Raw genomic sequence first — 21,054 nt, 5'->3', positions numbered from 1 at the left:
TGTGATCTTTTGAAGCAATCCATTCTGGAATATTCTTATGGCTGTGAAAATCCAGACTGCCTATTATTTAATTAAAACACTTAATATCATATGAGAAAGTGCAATTTACAGAACAATTTATTTGAGAGAAACATGATTATAAAGAGTACACTGCAGTCTACTGCTCCTCCAATTGCCTTTAAAGCTATTTTAGGAATCCTTTATACACAACTCAAAGCCATATCCCCTGACATCCAATTTACTTTTCAGAACAAGTATGTGCATGCAAGGTCGTTTCCATGCTTGCAATAAAAACAGCATTACTTGCATGTATATGCAGTGCAATTTTACAGCTCTCCAGTTTCACAGGCTAACAGGAAAGCAGAGGAGCTCAGGTTTATGATCAACTGAAACTACTGCAAGCCACTCTTCAAAGCAGTCTTGGAATCAAGCCCAAGAAAATAGATTCAAGCTCCTCTATGAAAACATTCATTATCATCATCCTGAACAGATAAACAACTAAGTTTTTTCACTTAAATTAATAACTTTTTTTTTCAAGGTTTCAAAAATACCTTTTCTGCAGAAGCTCCAGTTAGTACAAATGTAGAAAAAACTGGGAGAGGGTATTTACTGTTAGATGGCCAACATTCAATCGTTGCACCCATAGGGAGACAAAAAAGAGGCACAGATTCTGGTAATGGGAATGATTCATAATCTTCTTCAGGATATCTGCATATTAAACCTATAAATAGAATGAGCAAAGAGGCAGTTATAGGAAAGCCAGCAGAAACAGGTTTGGAATAGCTCATTCCATAAAATAATTGCCAGAAAATTCATATATGAGCACAGAGTAACTTCAGAAGATGAGTGAAGGTGTAAATAATTAGGCACAGGGAATAGCTGGAAGGGGCAGATGCTCCCATAACCTAAGGAAAATCACCTGACTAAAGCATTACACTGAAATCCTACTTTCCATTCTAGAAACTATTCATAACTGATTTATCTTTTCCTGTTTTCAGGCTGTGTGTATCTCACCTGTTATTATATAATAGTTCACATTCATCATGAGTATGAGCAAAGATTTAAAATCTAGTTTAAAAAAATGTAATGTGAAGACTTGAGAAATAAGACTGATTTTTTCAACTATAACACCAACTAATTCTGGCCAATAAACATTCTCTGAAAAATATATGTTTGCTCTCAGATAGTTTTTTAATACCAAAAGAATCCAGTCAATGAAGCTGATCCACCTCAGCTGAGGACTGAGCTCTTGTGCTGCCAGGCCAATGTGTTTAGCCTTATTTAAACACAGCTGTAAAACATGAAGATCTGAAGCAGAGGCTTTTAGCACACAGGTCCTCAGTTACAAGGGAGGCTGTAGCAACCCATCCTGTCTGACTGCCAGCCCAGGGGACTCCACACTGAGAATGGACACTGCATCAAAGGATTGAGGATTTCTCTGTTAGACAGCACAATCTCTACACACTTTTCTAATAGAAATGGAATATTAATAAGCAATAAAAATCTGTAACCAGAAAGGGCAGTGGATCCCTTCACGCCAAGAATCAAAATCTTGTGCAAGCTATCACTAGATGTGAGGCCTTTTAAAATTTTTATTTGTTTACAACCCTACCATCCACCCTTTAGTACGTCCTGAACTGCTGTTTACAGAGAGCAGCCTCTAGAAGGGATGTAAGTGGATTAAAGCTTAAGTGTGAATCATGCTCATGACTTGTGTGCCAAACAAAATCAGGGTTTAAAAAAACCCAACAACAAATGCAAAGCCAACACGTTTCACCAGTCATAGCAAATCTAATTCTGTCTTATAAATAAAACAATAAAATAAAGATGATACACGATCCAAAAATACTTAAAGAGCTCAGTGCCAATGATGCTCGAGGCAGTGTGGAAGTCTGCAGGAATCTGCAAAATGTTTCTTAAAGAAAGTGATCATGAAAATGCATCAAATAATTTCTGTGGTATTTTCTTCTGCATATACACATGTCCTTAAGAGACAGTTACCAGTAACACACACAGAGATGGGAGACACCCAGCTTTGTAGAAACCTATCAAAACACAGAGCTGAGCTTCCCAACTAAACAGAAATTTTAAAACAGCATGGTTATGATCCCCAGTTCTAAGGCCTCTTTTCTGACATGATTTTAAAAGAATTCTTTAGGAAAAGACTCCTTTTTGAATAATGGCTGGATAGTGGCAATTCTTTAGTACAAAATTTATTGCATTACAAATGAGTCTGGACATTCTGAATTGAAGATAAAAAAGGCTACACAGTAGTTACATACCAGCTTTATATGATATGGTGTTGGTTTTTGCCACAGACTTTTTATAACATAAATAGACGGCTGAGCCCCACTGTAAAATAAAAGAAGTTACTGGATTAAGTGATGGAGTATAACAAATGGACATAACAGAATATAAGTATTTAAATTCTCAATTTTTGCACATGAGAATAAAGAACAAGGAAAGCCATGGAACAAAAAAGAGCAGCACCCATAGGGGGAACACAGAGCTTTTATAGAAGGGAGAAAGGTGTAACAACTTCCCTAAGACAGCACTCTCATAACCTAGTCAATATGGCAGCTATCAGAACTGAAAAATCCATTGGTTAATGCCTACAGGCATTTATTTAAAAGCAAGCACAAATCAATTTCCATGATCTTGATCTTTTTTACATGATCCCACTTGCAGAGCAGTCAGCATCCTTCTCAGCACACCAACTTCTGAGGACCCTGCAACAGCCAGCACATGGGGCTGCAGATTTAACCAGGAAACACCTAAATATTCAGCTCTGCAAATCAAAGTTGTATGAAACCTGTGTATTTTAGCAGGTCAGGCTTTGGAACCATATTAAACATTTAAATGTGCTTACAGTCAACAGCTTCCAACATCACCCTCATACAACTTTCTTTAAATAAGAAGTTTGTGATACTACAGAGGAGAAAAACACTTATAAAATAGCATTGGAGGTAAAGGGAGGAGTTGGAAAACAAAACAGAAGCTGGTTGCTTCTGGAATTCTCACCACAACAGTAAAAGCAGTGTCAGAAACAGCCACATCTGTAAAACCTCCAGTTACACACGGCTACACAACAGGTTCTAAAGGACCAATCCAAAGATGCTGGAGTCAGCATTAAAAAAAACCAAACATTTGCTCCAAGGCTTTCAGAAAGACTTTGTTCCAAGTAGGAACAAAGGAATGCAATCCTCCAACTCTTCCAATATTTGATTTATCTTTGGAGACCTCTTATGAAGATTTTTCACCAGGTACTCCAAGAGCTGCCACAAGTACTCCACAAAGGTCACATCAGCAAGTGCCAAGCGTTCAAAGCCCAGCTTTTGAATCCTACCATGCTGTTGTTCAGATTCTTGTCCACTTTGCAGAAGGTGTGTGGAGGAGTCTCTCCTTTGCTGGGGATGATGATGCAGATGTCTGTGACAGCCAGGGAGTTCTGGGTCATGTTCTCAGCAGCCCTGCGGTAGGTGATGTACACCCGCTGGGACGAGGCGCTGCCGCTGATGTTGGCCGGCCGCCCATACGGGGTGCTCTGAATGATTTCACAGCCTTGCTTGACTCTTTCTTTGCCATCATATAAAACCCTAGTCAAAAGGGGAAGGGAAAAAGTCACATTTTAAAAACACTTTGAGTTTTAATCACAGCTCTTGTCTCATTGCTGAGCAAAACATTTTTACTGACAAGTTCAGGTCACATTATCTCCAACTGTATTCTAACAGAAAAGCTTCATTATGAAACTATATTGGTTTTCCTCATGTATAATTGCTTTTAAGCATTTTGTTTACTGCAAAATAGTGTTATTTTCAGTTCTATTAAAGATTCATTGCCTGATCCTAAGAATGTCATATAACTTATCTCTTTCCAATCTGTGTTAAATAGGTTAAGCACCTTATCCCAATCCAAACATATACATTAAAAATTATAAATGGCTTTGAAAACTCCAAAATGGGAAGGATTAAACTTGCCATTAAAATCCACTCAGCATGCATTTTCCCTTCCATACTGGGTTACAGTACTCTCAAGTCAACAAATATCTTCCTGTTTAGAGTTTTACCTTGTATTTAAAAAGTACGGCATTTCCGTAAAGCTGCCTTATCTGCTCCTTAGTCAAATAAAACTGAAAATCACCCACTGGAACAGGGAAAGCACTCACCCCAAATCAGTGAGTGGAGGCTTATCCCTGCCTCGGCGATAGCAAAGGTAAATCTGCGGCCCTACAAGGCTGCCGTTATTGAGATCCGCAGACAGGCCCGAGGGAGTGAGCTCTATGCATTTATAGCCCTGAGGAACCTCCTCCCCCAGGGATTTATTGAGGACTGTCACGTCTGTGATGGGCTCTTTGGGCTTGGCCATTTTATGGCAGGCATCATTGAAGTGGATCTCCTCCTCCAGTGGCTTTGAGATATCCGTTAGTCCTGCGACAACAAAGTAATCAGCAACTCGGGCCCCTTTGTCTTCCATCTTCCATCACAAGGTGTTACAGCTTCTAAGAAAGAAACACAGGTCAGAAATGATAAAGTTATGGCTATTTTTAAAACCAGAAAACCATAGCTTGCAAATAAAGAAAATGCTTTCTGCTCTCGCGTGAAACATTGAGAAATAGGCTAAAAATGTTTTTCCAAGACACCCATGTGCACTGGAATTTTGCTAGAGTAGCTTCAGGAAGTTTACTGTCATCAAGTTCCAGACTTTTGAAACCAGACAAGCTATTTAAGACTCCCTTTTGTTGAATTAATTTTGTTTGGGTGCAAAATTTTATTGCAAGAGAAACTGTTACCACACAGGAGTTTCAAGAGCTTGCTGACATTCTGAAACTGAACAATCAGAATTTAAAACAGTTTGAATGGTTGACAGAAGACTTCAGTTTTCATGTAACTTGTATTCCCATTGCTTTATCTCCCTTTATTTTTTACTCTAGCTAGCAAGTATTAAGACTTATCAAACTTCATGCCATCATGATTCTTGGATTTGACCAAGATTTTTGTTAAAACATAATAAATTCAGACATTTCTTACTGGTAATTTGGAAAATTATGTCCCTATTTGATAATGTGCATTTAATCAAATTGTTCCAAGCTGGCCTCAGATTTCCAGCACCGGCCCCTGCTCAAGCAGGAGGAATGGCTCAAGCTGTGCCTGGTCACCCCTACCAACCTCATCCACCAGCACAAGAGAGGCAATTCCCTCTTCCTGCTCTTATTTTGTAGGTTGGTTGTGTTTTGCTGGACTGGCTTGAGAAGCTTCTAACGTAGCAAGGACATGAGTACATGTTTTTTATTTTATGCTTATTTACATTGTTCTAGAAAGTGCCAAGAAGAACCCTCAGATTATCTTTTATTTTTCTATATGGCTAATAAGCACTATGGGACGCTTTAACAAACATGATGACTGGCAAGCAATCACCAATATATAGGAAAGGAACAGTCTGATAATAACTTCAGCTTGTGTTTGAAGAGAAAAGGCAGTTACAAAACTGAGCTTAGTTTAACCTACATGCAGTTATTTCAAACACATCTGGAATATGTTACTCAGCATATATATGAAAGAAATAACTACAAATTCAAACTCCTCCCTGAGTGATATATTCAAAGACACACAAACTCAACCTCTGCATATGCTGCCTATTATCTCTCTGTCCATCTGGCTCCAGCAAACCCAGGCAGGCTGGGAACAAATGCATGCAGACAAGGAGATGTTTAACAAAGCATCCTTAAGCTCTGGCATAAGTCCAAACACTGACATCTTTCAGCTAATATGACAGAAGTTCTAGGTATTTTGTGACATTAACAGAGCTCAGTGAAACTACATTATAGCTATTGTAACATTGAGGTTTTTTCCTTTTCCAGCACCATTTGACAGAACTACACTGATTTCTAGAGTGATTCATGATGCCTTTTAGAATGAAATTATGTGTAATTTTTGATTACTAAACACTTTAGTAATCAAAAATTATACAAATGATGGCTGTTAAAACTGCAAGCAGGACCTATAACTCCAGTGTATTAACAGCACTACTCCAGTTTAATCATTACAAATTATTAAAATCCAGTTTATTATTACAAATAAACAGAATGATGTGTATGTATATATATATAATATTGAAGAATCATACCTTTACACTATTTAAACCTCACCATTATTCCATATAAAATTTATACCAAAAGTCCTAAATTCAAACATTCCTTTATTCCCAAAAGCACTTTCCAGAAAAACTGGGACAAGCTCTCCTCATTTAGAGATAGTTAAAATTAGAATCCCCTACATACAAACACCTGCTATCACATAAATTTGCTTCCTAAGGTTATAGCACGTAATACACAAGTCAGCAAGACTTTCATAATTTAATGCAGATTTTACAGAAGTAAGGGAGAAAAAAAAAGGCCTGGCTGATGATGAATTATCCTTTCACATTTATCCCATCCCTGCAAGTGTCCAAGGCCAGGTTGGACAGGGCTTGGAGCACCCTGGGATAGTGGATGGTGTCCCTGTCTATGGCAGGGGGGGAATGAGATAACCTTTAAGGTCCCTTCCAACCCAAACCATTCAGGGATTCTACAATGGTTTTATGATTTTTGTCTTTTAATACAAAGGCTTACAGCTAAAAATGGGATAAAAAAGATAAACTTCAGTGGTATTTTAGTCTAAGGCTGACTTAGACTTTACTAGAGCTACTGTGATACTCAAATTTTCAATACTGGGTACTGGCAGAGCAGATCTATGCAAACTCTATGTTATAGACCCCAGAAAGAAGGTATGAACTGTGAGCTAGCTCAATAATCATTCTGTGAAGAGCACTTCACCTAATCTGATGGAGAATTTCTGTAGAAACTCCTACCATGAAGCCATTCCACAGTGATTTTACTCAGATATCTCACTCGGTGATTGGTGGTTGTGCCTTGCTGGTGTGAATCTCAGGCCAGCACCTGGGATAACCCTGGGATGGGGACAGGCATCAGTCCAAGGAGAGAGAGATTTCTTTCCTTATCTCCCCTGGTTTTCAGCTGCTGTGTGGCTCTATCAGCTAGAAAGCCCCAGAGCTCCCTCCTCTGCAAGGTTTCAACACAGCCTGGCCATGGGGTCTTCACTCCACCTGGGAGTTGTGCGGGAGGTCAGGAATGCTGCTCATGATCCATCCAGGGAGAAACAGATCTTTCCCTACAACTTCCATACTGTAATCTTTTTACCCTCACTCATCTCCCTACAACATCTCACCATATTGCAAGTCATCTCTGGGGGGACAAAAGGCTGCACTTTGAAGGCAATGCCATGGGATCATAACCATAATCTCTTACAAAAGTCCCTGGAAATAAATGCAATATATGGTCTTTGAGCCACCTCATGATAAAGATTTTTAATGGATGTCATACAATTAATACGACTGTAAATTAAACACCATAAAGATCAGGAAAAATCAAAATATCCTTGCAAATAACAAAGTCATGTGTAAAAAAATTATTAAACACACACACTCCAGATCATGACTATATAGATGAGAGAGCTTTTCGTAACTTCTAAAAATGTAGGATCAGGAGAAACAATCAGATAATCTCTCAGATCCACAAACTATTAGCTTGATTACTTTGCTGGAAGACAAAGGGTAAACACATCTTCATTGTTTATTCAGTGTAATTTTCTAACATCCTATTTTTTCATAAACATTCAGGAAATACTAATTGAAGATTTTTGGTATTTTTGCTGCTTGTCACCACTGCTATAATTCATTCAGTGTCCAAGCTTTTTGAACAGATCACATCCCTCATTCAAATACTGTAAGAGAAAATTGTCCACCTCTGGCAGACAAATACAACTGCCTTGTAATCTTTTAATCTGCCTTGTTGTCATTCTCATGCCTTCCTGCATTTTTCTTTGAGAGTATTAAATTGCTTATTAATTTGAGTTCCATATTAGATCCCTTTGCTGTCTAAACCAGGTGATATTTCACTTTGTAATCCTGACTCCAAAGATGTTCCATGTGTAAACAAGCAATGAACGTCTCCTAGAGTGCACTGGAGACCAGTGCAGGGCAACCTTCTTTAAAACAGTTCAAAGCTGGCGATTTATTTTTTTAAAATATTCATCATACAATAATACTCCAAGAACTTACTTCCTTTGAAGGAACATGAAGAGCAGATGAACAGAGATACAAATCAGAGGCTAATTATTAAAAATTGCCAGTAAAGTTCTAACAGCCCCCAGCATCTCATCTCATCTGTGCCTTGCTGCATCAGCCTGTGGAAGTAACCAACCCAGAGGGCTGTGTCAGCTGGGCAGGCAGGAGCAAAGTGAAGTGAACTGCATCAGTCAGTGCTGCTCTGGCTACTCAGAGCCACTTCTCAGACATAACCCCACACCAATCACACGGGAGTTCAACGTCTCAAGACACGGGAGTAACTGCAGTTACACAACGAAAAAACTTCACCCCAGCTCTGAACTGCCAAAATTGCCGGGCAAAATTGTCAGACAAGCCTTTTTCCCCTCAGTATTTTCTTCACAGCAAGCAAACAATCCTGGGTACGAAGCAGAAGCCCTCTAATTTCACAGGAATTCCCAAAGCAGAACACAAGCCTTTTGCCCACTCTACGAATGCGTTCCCTACCTTTTCATCAGGGCATTGCTTCTATAATTTTCCTCTCTTGCTGTCAGCCAGGCTTTAACATAGACTTCTTGTTAAAGTTTCATTCCCTATAGAAACAGTAAAAATAAGAATCAAACAATGAACACATTTGTTGAAACTTCCTTTCTGCACACTTCACTGCACCAGTCACATGGAATGAACACTGGGTTGCTGTAGGACTCCTTGCTAAGATAAGGTTACATATCATTTCACTAAAAAAGTAAATTAAACCAGACTTTAAGGCCAAGAAACAAAATATCAAGTTTTATGCTGGGTTGATATTTTAAGAATGCAAACAACACTTAATGCTTTAAACCAAAATAAATCAAAGAAGAGATGAGCCAGCCACTTCAAATTACTTCACCTCTTCCATTATTTTCTGACAATCAATACCTTCCGTGTCCATTCCTAGGTGTTAGCCAGCTATCAAAGCGCTCTCTCAGCCCAAAAATCTTTCAAAATCTACTTCAAACCATTTTTCTTTGCAAGATTTGGATATTTAAACAGATCCTTCTTACTCCACAATCAGCATCTGTCATCTAGTCACCTTACCCCAATTCCTCTTGCAGTGGGTGATACAGTCTTGCCGTTTACTGCCACAATTCAGAATTTTTCTTCAGATGTGGTGAACACCAGCATGGCCACTCTTAAACACTGGTATCACCACAGACAGCTTGAACTTGTGTTTTACACTCACACTGAGGAACTTGCAAGCCCAGTGCTACCTTGGAGCACTTTGAAGCAGCAGTTTTGCTGCTTCAAAATCCACAGGAGTGAGGATAGCACCTCACTGGAGGCACTGAGACTCTGGGCTCCCAGAACAAGTCATTAACATCAGCAAGGCTGCAGTCAAAAGTGAACTTTCTTTAAAGGAAGCTTCTATTCCCCCAAGGCTTGTAGAACACCCTCAGAAGAGCATGGTGAGAAGACTGCAGCAAACAAAGTGTAACATAAGAGAGGCTGGGAACAAACACATCTCAGGAAGGTTGATACAAACCATGAAAGATTTGCTTCCATTCCTGAAGTGGAAAAATCTGGGGTATTAGATTATCAGAATTGTATTTTTGGGATCACAAAGTTCAAGGTTCTGTTCATAACACCCATCTACAAGGCCACTTCTTCGAGACTTCCCAGGAGCAATCAGCACTGTTAGTTCATTGCTCTGACAGCCCAGAGTGAATCTGGTCCCAGTGATCTCAAACCCACACAGCACCATGGACTTGCTCCAGTTACAGCCAGGTACTGTCCAGTATCTGACTTTGAACGATTTCACTCAAGACTACAAAGAGAGAATGCAGGAGTAGCACAACATCATTTTCTCCAATCGTTAATATCAAGCTTCCAGGAGTGCCAGAAATTATAAATTCTGGGATCACCTGCAGACCTCAAGCACAGCTGAAAAAAGTCCAAGAAGCAGGCAGCATTAACACATGATTAATTTCCCCACGGACACTTCAAAAAACTTCTTTTCTCGTCAGCTCTCTGGAAAACCAGTGAGGAGACTTAAATGAAAGCAAAAAATATAGATTTAGGCATCATAAGGAACACAGCCAGAACTGCTGCCCGTGTACTTGCAGGTCTATTTTGTATTACTTGCAGAACTTATTTACAACTAGTTTCTTGTCCTCTACATATCAAGTAAAGGATCTACTTCAAGAAACAAGAATGCAAAGGACTTACATCATCACCCAAATACAAACAGAACTTCTCACAGCATTTTCATTTTTAGTAGGACAATGTCTGTACTTCTTCCCATTTCCTACTACAGTTCCACAAAAAACAGCAACAGAGGAAACAGGGCTAAAGTCACAAATGGCATTAGTTTTTAGACCCTACTGCACACATCTGCACTCAGTGATGTTAGACAATACAATAATTCTCAGGAAGCCACCAACCTCCACTAAACTCCCTTTGACACTGCATCAGTTTTTATTAGAAAAGAAGAAAATCAACAATAACCCAAGAGAAAACCTAAGATTTTTCTGCCCTCCATCACTGGACTAGAAATGCTACCAAGTGTTTTGCAGGCCCATTCACAATCATCTGTACCAAGTCATGGTTTACATCTCTGATCCAACAGCTGAGGAGATAATCAAGAGAGCTCAGAAAACTTGGCAACAAAGGATCTCCAAGAGGTGCCAGGAAACAGAAAAGTGCTGGATAAAAGCACAGGGACAAAATAAAAGACCATGAATTTGGGAGAAGAAAACAGGAATGTAGCCAAGAACTGAGGGACAAGCAGACTTGCTCAGCAGTGCTGAGGAAGAAAGATTAGGCCTAAATTCAGAGGCTAATCTAGATTGAACAGGATGAGAACAGCAAAGTGAGCAGGAACTGGACATCTACAGCACCAAAGCTCACAGGAGGAAGCAGAGTGAGTGGCAGGGAGAAGGCAGAAAGGAACAGACTTCGCCCTGAGGGTGAGATCTGGCATATCCCACATCTCCTACACGTTTCTCCCTCATTCACCAAACACTCTATTTGTTTGTTTTTCAGTGCTGTTTGTAGTCTCAATCAAATCAAAGCATTTACTAAGAGCGTCTAACAAGGCTGCTTTGGTGATCATTCCAGTTGTGCCACAGAAAAATCCTGTGAAATTCAATCCTGCCTACAAAAATTCAGGAAAGGGATGTTCCAGTATCCCACAAGATTCATGACAGAGACAAATCTCAGTAGGGCCAGTTTAAACTCCTACTTTTCTTTCTAGATTACAGTATTTATGGCCAAAAGGCACCACCAAAGACTGGAAAGGATTTCTGAAATACAACTGTGTTTGTAGGGAGGGATGCAGAAAACAAATTGTAGAAAATCAGGGGGAGGACAGCCAAAATAAGCACTATAAAATGTAAATATTACTTCATCCAAAGCACAGTTCAGCAGAGCAGCTTGTTCATGTTTTTGTATAACAATTTACTATACAACAACTTTTTAAAAGAAGTTCCCCAAACAAAATGTTCTATTTTTCTTGACACAGTAGATAAAGGCAAATGAAAATAGAAAGTCTTCCAATATTGAGCTTCAAACATAAAACCTGTCACTGAAAATGTCGAAGACCATCAACCAAGAGTGACAGAAGTGACCTGCTTTCACCCTGCCACATTTGGACACACATGCTGACCTCAGTTTTGTTTTGAAACCATTTTCTATCCACATTAAATTCTGAATTCATGATGTGATAGAAGAAAATACAGGTGGGGATTGTTTCTAACACTTTTTGCAACATTTAAAAACAACAGAGTCTTAGACCATTTTATATAATTTTTTTTCCTTTGGCCATCAAAAATGTTCTGTAACATGAGAAAATGGGACCCAAGCACACTGCAAATTATAGGCAGGGACAGCCATGCACAGACTGCATCTGCAGGGCTGCCCCTGCTGCCTGCAGATCATCTACACCCCACTGGAAAGGTTTAATGGAGGGATAATGCTCACTAACACTTCCCTCATCCAGCAAATCTCTACATCCACTTACCAAAATGTTCAGCATCTATTCCACAGAAAAATAAGTGTGCAAGTACCACTACCAGCTCAGCTGCAAATACATCCATCAATTACCACATATTGCTGGCACAGTTTCCCAGCCAGCAAAGCAATAAAAAACAACATTAGGGTCTCCTCCAGAAAATCACCATAAATTGGCTGAAGAGCAATGACATGCCAAGGTAACTACTGCTGATCCTGATCCTGAAGTTAGGAATTTTGAGAATAATTCCTCAGGCCCACAGGTTTCTTCTGATGCTCAAGTCAAAGCCAAAATTCAAGAGTCCAGCCCACAAAACCCTTCTCTGTGTTTGCATAAAGCTTGCACGCAAGGTGGAGGCCATCTCTTGGGACTTTTTTATTTACATACATGTACTTATACATCACACTTATTGCCTGTTCACTTTCATTTCAGATGGCCAAACTGAAATAACCTTATTAGTTAGTATTAATGATTTTCCTGACCCAGATTTTTAAAAGTCAAGATTTATGGTAAATATTAAACAGGGAGGATATAACTGGCTAATTTCTAACACGCTCCTTATTCTTCTCATCCCATTTTTAGACCACAGTTTCTCCTCCTTTCACTCCCCTCCCATTATTACTTAGTTCACTCTGTATCAGCCTCCACAGTAACCATTATCTAATATACTCATAAAACACATGAGTATATTACATTTTTCCTATATATATTAGATAATGCAATATATTTTACATCTAATATATTGAAAAGGTAAAAATACACCATTTAAAATAGTCAGGCCAGCCAACACTTTCTGAAGTCTTTCATTTCCACTTCTCAATTTCCTCCTGGTACTGTTTCTGAGCTCTTTAGGGAACTACCAGTGACTAGTTCTGCATCACACACTGCTACTGAAATGAGTGTTATAGATCAAACCTCTGGGCATCACTGCCCTGCATGGTTTAATTTTGACTCTGGAGTCTGTGGGAGCACTTAAGCATCAGCAGCCTATTTCCAGAGCAGGCACAGACTAAACCTGAACTGAAGGACAGCAGAAGACATCCAAGGATTATTGTGCCATACAGCAAAGAACCTCCTTCACTCCAAGTGATTAATTGGTCAGTAGCAGTGCTGGAAACAGCTGATTTGTAACAAGAGTTGAACAGTAGTGATGCTTTCACAGCTTGCACATGTTCATCCCCTACCTGTTGGCTGCCAGCAATTAAAATAAGGCAGAGCTGGATTTAGCTTCCACAGGATTTGCTGCTCTTAGTATGGCAAAAAATTCTATCACCATTTGTAGCAGACATTATTCCCATACAGAATTGATAGATAAGTGAGCAGACCAAGGGCATCTCCTGTGCTCTTGTCACCACCCAGTGCAGCTACAGCAGAAGGACAAGGGACAGTTAACCCGAGCCCACCACACCACACCTGCACCCATGCATGAGGGCAAGCTCAACCTCAGCTTTCTTCAAAGCTCCTACATTTTATCAGGTTTGGTTTTGGAGGGGGATTGCAAAGTGGGGAGGGAACAGCTTGATTTGGATTTTGGGCTTTTTTTTGTCTGGATTTGTTATGAGTCAGCTTAACAAAAGTTTGAAGTTTGAATACATCCCAGAGAAACCTGATTAAAATACTGTAACAAGCAAGATAAACATACTGGAAATATACCAATCATCACAAATTGCCTCATGCTTTGTTAAGGCAGTCATACAGAAATTATTTTAGTGTCTTTTTTTTTTTTCTTTCATTATCAGTATTATTCAGTATGACAGTTCTTTCCAGGAAACTTCTGAAAAAATACCTGAGTTCTACAGCAACACGTGTATCAAAACCTTTACCACTGGAACCCTGTCACACAGCAACACAGTTGGAAATCACCAAACATAAATTTGAACAACATTACAAAGCTATATTGACTTTTTATTTTTTAATCCAACATCAACTGGGCAACATTTGGCCTCCAAATTTCTGGTCATACCAACACCATATTTAAAGACTCAGGTCAAAGTTGAGGAAAGGACAAAAAACAGAAAGAAGGCTTCCTGCAAGTCTTAGTTTCAGGAGATAAATTTAAGATTGAGAAAGCTTCTGACTAAGTACCTATTGTGCTATTCCCATTCCAACCTGCCTGTGTTTGGCCAGGAAGCACAAACGTTTCTGCAGCCAGAGTTATAAAAAGCATTTCAACCTACTATGACTTGCAAAACTAACAGCAACTCAGCTGCTAAGGAGCATGATGGAAATAAAAAAAGGATGTTGAATATTTAAGTGACTCTGCAAATTTCTTCTTCTTGTATGAAAACCTCAAGGTTAGTAAACCCCATTATCATTCAGCCTGGTCGAGGAATTGTCTTCCTCTCTGAAGAGTCACAAGACAGTTTTCTCCAGCTATCACACACTACAGCAGGAATTAACCTAGAAATTAGTAAACCCTCAATGCAAAATCCTGCAGATTAAAAACTGTCAGGCTGGCTTCTGGCAGTGGTGGTGCCCACAGCTCTTTTCAGAGTCACACAGAACAGCTGTATGAGTTACAACCCCACGCCCCTTAGGGACCAGTTGGCTTTACTCCCTACCTACTTTCCCTTTCAAGCACATATTTGAAATAGAAGCAGGTTATTGACATTGTTTCTAAGGCTTGACCTGCATCAGCTGCACCTGAGCCCTATAGCGTGTGCCAGGCTATGTCAATATTTGTGCTTTTTCTAACTAATAATTAACTCTGGCTATATTAACTAGATAACTGCTAATATTGCCATTAACACATATAGTAATTCCATTAAGCACATACTGGGGTTATGTCATACAGAACGAGCTGAAACACAAACCTGCAACCATATGGCTACCAAAAATATCAATACTCAGAGGTATGAAAATCTCAAATACTGGGAAAATATTTTTAAATAAGTCCCTGTTTAAAGAAAATAGTCCTGATGCTTTTTGTATTGCTGCTTGCAGAAGCAGATATTCTATTTTGTGCTGCTTTCTAATAAATTAACTTTTTAGAAGAGGGCATTGGGTAAAGCCTGTTCCAAAGGAGCAGAGGCCACTCAAACTTGAGGAAAGTACTCATCCAGCTGGAGCCCAACATTTCCAGAAGTAAAACATGTACATCACAGAAGCTCTTAAGGCTGTAGAGAAGCTTAATCTTTTTTGTTCAGTCTTTAAGGTTCCATGTATTTTCCCCCTTCCTCAAGCTAACCACAGAAACTCTAATGCTCTATTCTTGATAATTAAACTATTTCAATGCCAAGTCATGATAGCCCCTAAAAAACAGCTCCCTTTACCAGAGTGCCACTTTAATGCTCGCTTTAAAGAAACTTACAGACTCCTCGATACTCTAAAAGCTAGATGAAGTTTCTGCAGTACTCTAAATATAAGACTTTTTAAAAAAAGATGAGAAAAGCAAGAGACTTACAAAGTAAGACTTGCATGCTAGACACACAAACCAGAAATAATCCATTTACTCCCCCTTGACCTTTCTTGGCTAGACTAACTCAATTAGTACCCCTAAACCATCAGACACTTGCCAAGATAACATATTTGTGTTTAATCATTCAAAAAGTGAAATATTATGTACTGTAATGTAACACTTTTTACGGAAACCTCCAGTTGAGCAACAGTTCCAGAAAAAATTGTGAAATGAAGTAAAAAGCTGCCCAGAACACCATACTTCCACTCAAGTTAATAAAAAAAAATTAAGTTTCAGTACTAGGCAGAAAGTCAAGACCTCATTTTTAGCAAAGCAGAAGCGGCACATTTTTAAACGCAGCCTATTTGGAATAACTTCGGAATAGCAACCATCACTGGGAAGTTATTGAATACCATCATCCCTTGGCCAGCAACTTGTGCCACACGCAGACCTCATGACAGAACGACGATAAAAATGCCAGGGCTGATTTCTACAGCCGCTTCCAGCGCGTTGCATCAACCCAGGTATAGGGTAACCCAGGCTGCCGAAGGGAAAGCCGGGACAGAAACACGCACCGTGGGGCTCAGCACCGCCGGGCAATTCCGGCTGACGCAGCGGGGCTGCGCGGAAAACCCGCACATGGCTCTGGGGACACGCACACACGCGCGGGTCGGGGGAACGCGCACACAGGGGTTTTGGGGAGCGCACACACAGGGGCTTTGGGGACTGCACGGACACCCGCGGATTCGGGGACACGCACACACGGGGGTTTGGGGAAGGCGCACACACACCCGCGGATTCGGGGACACGCACACACCCCGGCCCGCCGGCGTGCAGCCCGTACAACATGGCAGGTCGGCGGCGAGGGCTCGGCCAGCCCCGCGGCCCCGCCGCCCGGGGAGACCCTCAGGCCCGGCGGGGGCTGGCGGGAGCCTCGAGCCGACGGGCACAAGGAGAAAGGAGAAAGTTTTCCCCCTCCCACCGCGGCCCAGCGGAAAGTTACCGCCGCCCTCGCGCCGCCTCAGCCCCCGGCCCGCCAGCGCCGGCCTCCCCGCCCCCGCTGACAGCCCCGCGCCCCTTGCCCGCCGGCCCCGGAACGCGGCAGCGCCCGACCCGCGGCATCGCCTCGGAGAGCCCCCCGGCCCGCGCCCCGAAGCGGTGACAGCCCCGCCGCGCTCACCTCAGGCGGGTGCCGCGCTCCCCAGGGCGAGGAGCGGATGGTGAAGGGGTTCGGGGGACAGCGCGCTCGGTGCCCGCGCCCTTATCTCATCCCAGCGGAGCCCGGCTCGCCCCCGCCGCCTCCCGCCGTGTGGGCGGCTCAGGCGGGATCCCCCCTCCCCTCCGCCGCCATCTTGGCTGTCACGGGGCGGGGGAGGCGGGCGGCGACCCGTGATCGCGGCGGGGCGGGCGCGGGACGGCACCCGCCGGGTCCCGCGGCTCCTGAGGGGGGAGCAGCCGTGCCCCACCTCCCACCGGGTCCCCTCTGAGCGCTCCCCCTCGCACCGCGGGTCTGCCGCTCCCGCCTTCCCCCTCACTGAACGCGGCCCCTCCGCTCCCGCCTTCCCCCCTCACGGAACGCGGCGCCGGTGGCTCCGAGCCATGAAGGGGGGAGCGGGGCTCCTTAAGCGAAAGCGCCTAAAACACAGCGCGCAGACCACGGGCTCGACTGTGCCTCCCCCCACCTCAGCCTTTTAATCTAGACAGCATCTTTAATTTAAACCGAAATTAATCTCCGGCCCAGATAGGCCGGGATTTGGCTCACCTGCGGCGCCCGTCGCCTGGACCCGGAGGAGGTGCCGGCTGTCTGGAAAACAAGGGATGAGAAAACCGAGGGATTTTCTGCAGGCTTGATGTAACCCGCAGCAGGCTGTTGCATCAAAGACTAGAAAAAGAACCCGAGACAAAAATAATCTTTTAAGAGCGTGCAGCTAAGATTAGTGCAGTGTGTCAAGATGTTGCTGAGCGCAACAGAACGAGTCCTGCCTGTACCCACACAGAAATAAATACTACTTTTCTGGCACCTTGTCCATTGCAACCCTGAGTTTCCAAATTTGATACCAAAGTGCTGATTAGGGATTGGTTCCAGCCATACAATTTTGAGTTTGAATTCAGTCTTACCTCAGTTCTGGGTGTTTGGCTTAAGGGTTTAGATGTGGCTTGTTATAAAAGACATAAAATTCATATGAAGTTCTGAATTTGTAAATACTGTGAATTAATCAAAACTGAACTGTAAATATTCAGATATGTTCAGACCTACTTGCTTGGTTTACCTTGTCCCTTTGAAAATCCAACCAAATAGGAGAACGCAAAAGCCAAAAAGTATAAAATAACATTGGTTTTCCCCACATGCTTTTATTAATTAAATTGTTTATAGCAGAAATGCTGCTCCTCGTAGCCCCCATGTAGGAAATGTGGCTGACACAAGTCGGTGTCTACCTGGGCAGGAGCACCCATGTGCAAGCCTGCACATGCAGGCACAGCTCTGCGCTGCCAGAGTTGATATTTGGGAGCTAAGGCTGTCTTGTTTTTTTTCTCAACAGGCGGCAAACCGAGTAAGGAATGTGTCAGGGACTACGAGAACATTCCCATTCCTTGTGTTTCTACGTGAAATGCATTTCTAGCCACACCCATAAAGAACTTGTCTCTCCAGACAGTACACAGTGGGGTAGGTGAGAGACCAAGAACCTACAATGTCACTATTTGCTACAGCAAGATGCTCTGTGTCCTTAAATTAACTGGTGTGCTGGTAGAGACTTTTCTAAAACAATTTTCGATATATTTTAATCCAGGAAATGCTTCTCAAATAAATAGCAATACTGAACTCCATCTTCTGGCTAGTGTTAGTAATTTTTGATATGCAAACTTCTGTGCTCTCTGCTCTTGCTCATTTTTCAGGTAGGCATAAATTTTAGGCTTCAGTGTTAACATCCAAGATTAATGGGTCTGTTCCTACTTCTAAGAGTATTGTTACAGCTGCCTGTATACTGAGCAAAATCCCTGCACTGATGTATGAATAGCTCACTTTGCAGGGTTTAAGTTCATAACCATTAAAATATCCTGGACCATTTCTAATGGAAACTCATTTTGGAGAAATAGAATTCTTAAATATTCTCTGTCAGTTTACATACTTTTCAGCTCTTACATAAGTAAAACCTTGTGTAGATGTCTTTGTTTTGCTGTTAATTTGTTTCCCTCCCCCATTTCTGTCCTTCTAGGACTATCTGCATTTAATTACACATTGTGTCAATGTCAACAAATTGTGGTCAGGGACAGGGTTCTCTTTTTGCAAGGCTTGATACAAACACCAAAGGAGTTTCTGCCCCATACTGCTATCACAGCTAACAGTGCTTATCTCTGTCCTGTCTTTCTTGTTCTTACATCTCCCCCTCCTTCCCACCCTGTTCCATAAAACCTCTGCTGCATTCTCTCCCTGACCTACCTGCTGCTCATGCTCTTGGCTGTGGCACACTTTCTTCCCCACCAGCACATTTAATTGCAATGTTCCATTTCATTATTAGCTTGTCACCACCTTTATCAAGTCACCTCTCCTAACATATCTCACTGTGAAGCTTTCCTGTGTAGCTCATCATCAATTTTCCACTTTAAGGCTCTTCTAAAGCCACGTGCAAAAGGGCCTATGAAAAATTGTGACTGTAGTTCTGTATTTATTTGTGAATAAAGAGCAGCATCAGTGAATAGTGCTACTGTACAGGCAGAGACAGATTTACTGTGTGCCCAGCTCCTGCCAGGCTCAGTGCACAGAGATGTGTCTATGTGTCAGTCACACAAAGCCTTTCCCTTCCCAGGGACTTTGGGGATCTCTAAGCAAGATCTCTACTTGCACATGAAGACCTGAGCCCAAGATCATTAAGTCACTGAAGTCTACTTATTAATTCCAGTTAGTGTTGGGTGAGATTCTTGTTGTGCATAGTAAGCTAATTACCCAAGTTAACAACTGCGTGTAGTGCAGGTGGGCAGGCACCAAGCACGCTTCATGTGGGATTCTGCTGCCTCTCAAGTGTAGGGTGGAGCCCTGGCAGCCAGATTTAGCCTCCCCCGTAGTGCAGCCAGAGAGACACGCAGGCTTTCTATGGACCAGCAACCACAGAACGATTTTTTTCCGTGTTACAACCCCAAATTTCGAGCTTGTGGCACTGAAGTAATTTTCAAAGTCTGGTTTAGATTATTTTAAGTGCATTTTACACATGGGTAAACTCAAGCAAGGCAGAGGACAAGTGGCAGATGGTCAGTGATGGAGCCAGGAATAGAATGGAGAACTCTTCTGTCCCAGGACGTGATTTTAAGAGACTTTGTCCCAGGATCGTGGGTTTGATGATTTATAATTCATGGGGCTTCAGAAGTGCTTAAAAAAAAATGCAGCTATCACTATTCCCAGTTTTTCCTGGCAGAGACTGGCTTCCATAAGCAAAACAGTTTTAGTTCAGTTTCTTAAGTGTGCAATTTGGGACTTAATCTGTTCTCTTTGTCACCAGTTTTATGCCTTTTGAACTCACTTGGCTGTGCTGTGTGCACTGCTCATTTACCTCTACAGGGGAAGGATAACCTCCAAGAGAACCCAACTGAATACCTTTCAAATAGACCTATCTGTAACCTTGGTAAAAATAACTATGGAGATAATGATAATGGATAATTATAAACTCCAAAACTGGCAAAACAAGACTCTGCATTTCAGAAGATGAATTGCCTTACCCTGTCCAGTAACCCACTTTACAGTGCAGTAATGGATCTGCATCCGGAGGTTTATGCAATGAAATTGAGCCTTTGGCAAGCTGGGATCACAATGGAAATGAAGCCACATCTTCATGGGTTTTTTCATACATGCATATTTGTAAATCTGAGACTTATCCCTTTTGACATAAAGAGACCATCCCAGCTTGGAATGATTAAATTCTAGGACAGATTATGAAATAATAAAGCATTTAAATATTGTGGTGCAGCAGTACAACAGTGCAGTCACCCTTCCTTTTACTGATTCAAGTGCAGTATCTCCAAAAAGCTTTTGCACTCCAGAGAAACTACTGACTATACATTATAAAACAGGAAATAGAATATCATATATGTATATTAAAAATATATCTGTTTTTCAGACCTTTTTCTAGGTAAAGTAATTACTGAAGCAGCTAAAAATATGGGGAAATAAAGCAAATACAGACCCTGATCCAAAGGCCACTGAACTCAGCAGAGGCACTGGAGTCATGTGTATCATGAATTACAATTCACAAATGCAAATAAAGAATGTTACTGTATATATGTAAGGAAAAGGTCTGATTGTCTAGTTGCAGTATCTAGGCATTCCACTTGAATAAAGTGAGGAGATTTTTTTCTCCAGCAGGTAGAGAGTTTCTCAGCAAGCATGTATTGCCAATATTTATGGGAGAGTCTGTGGTCCCAAATGAACAGAAATACTGGGAAACAAAAAGGAAAGAAAATGTACCCAAGCAGGAGATCCAGCTGCTTCTAAGCCATTTCTATAAATAAAAATCTGATGTGAACTCATTATCATTTCCCTTTCCAGCACCGATTTGCTTCCTCGAGATTTCAGAGTGCG

At 41.6% G+C, this 21,054-nt stretch overlaps 1 protein-coding gene across 6 annotated transcripts in view; it reads right to left on the bottom strand.

The window, feature by feature from the left end:
- DENND4A (DENN domain containing 4A) overlaps window positions 1-17,392 on the bottom strand; it is a 48,431-nt gene extending 31,039 nt beyond the window's left edge. For 2 of the 6 annotated variants that reach the window (XM_054641845.2, XM_077185264.1), the window contains exons 1-6: window positions 16,666-16,943; window positions 8,608-8,693; window positions 4,166-4,498; window positions 3,347-3,596; window positions 2,283-2,352; window positions 552-721 (exon numbers count right to left, since the gene is read on the bottom strand). In XM_054641845.2, the coding sequence (XP_054497820.2) occupies window positions 552-721; window positions 2,283-2,352; window positions 3,347-3,596; window positions 4,166-4,473 (798 nt within the window). In that variant the 5' untranslated portion in view covers window positions 4,474-4,498; window positions 8,608-8,693; window positions 16,666-16,943. Of the gene's footprint in view, window positions 1-551; window positions 722-2,282; window positions 2,353-3,346; window positions 3,597-4,165; window positions 4,499-8,115; window positions 8,220-8,607; window positions 8,694-16,665; window positions 16,945-17,247 lie in introns of those variants that run through there. The other 4 variants (XM_077185260.1, XM_077185262.1, XM_077185261.1 and 1 more) reach the window with 4 other exon arrangements.
- Between the last annotated feature and the right edge of the window lie 3,662 nt (window positions 17,393-21,054).

Source organism: Agelaius phoeniceus, chromosome 13 (genome assembly GCF_051311805.1).
Source record: "Agelaius phoeniceus isolate bAgePho1 chromosome 13, bAgePho1.hap1, whole genome shotgun sequence".
In the NCBI taxonomy this organism is placed as follows: Eukaryota; Metazoa; Chordata; class Aves; order Passeriformes; family Icteridae; genus Agelaius; species Agelaius phoeniceus.
This window is presented reverse-complemented; position numbering and strand designations above follow the sequence as displayed.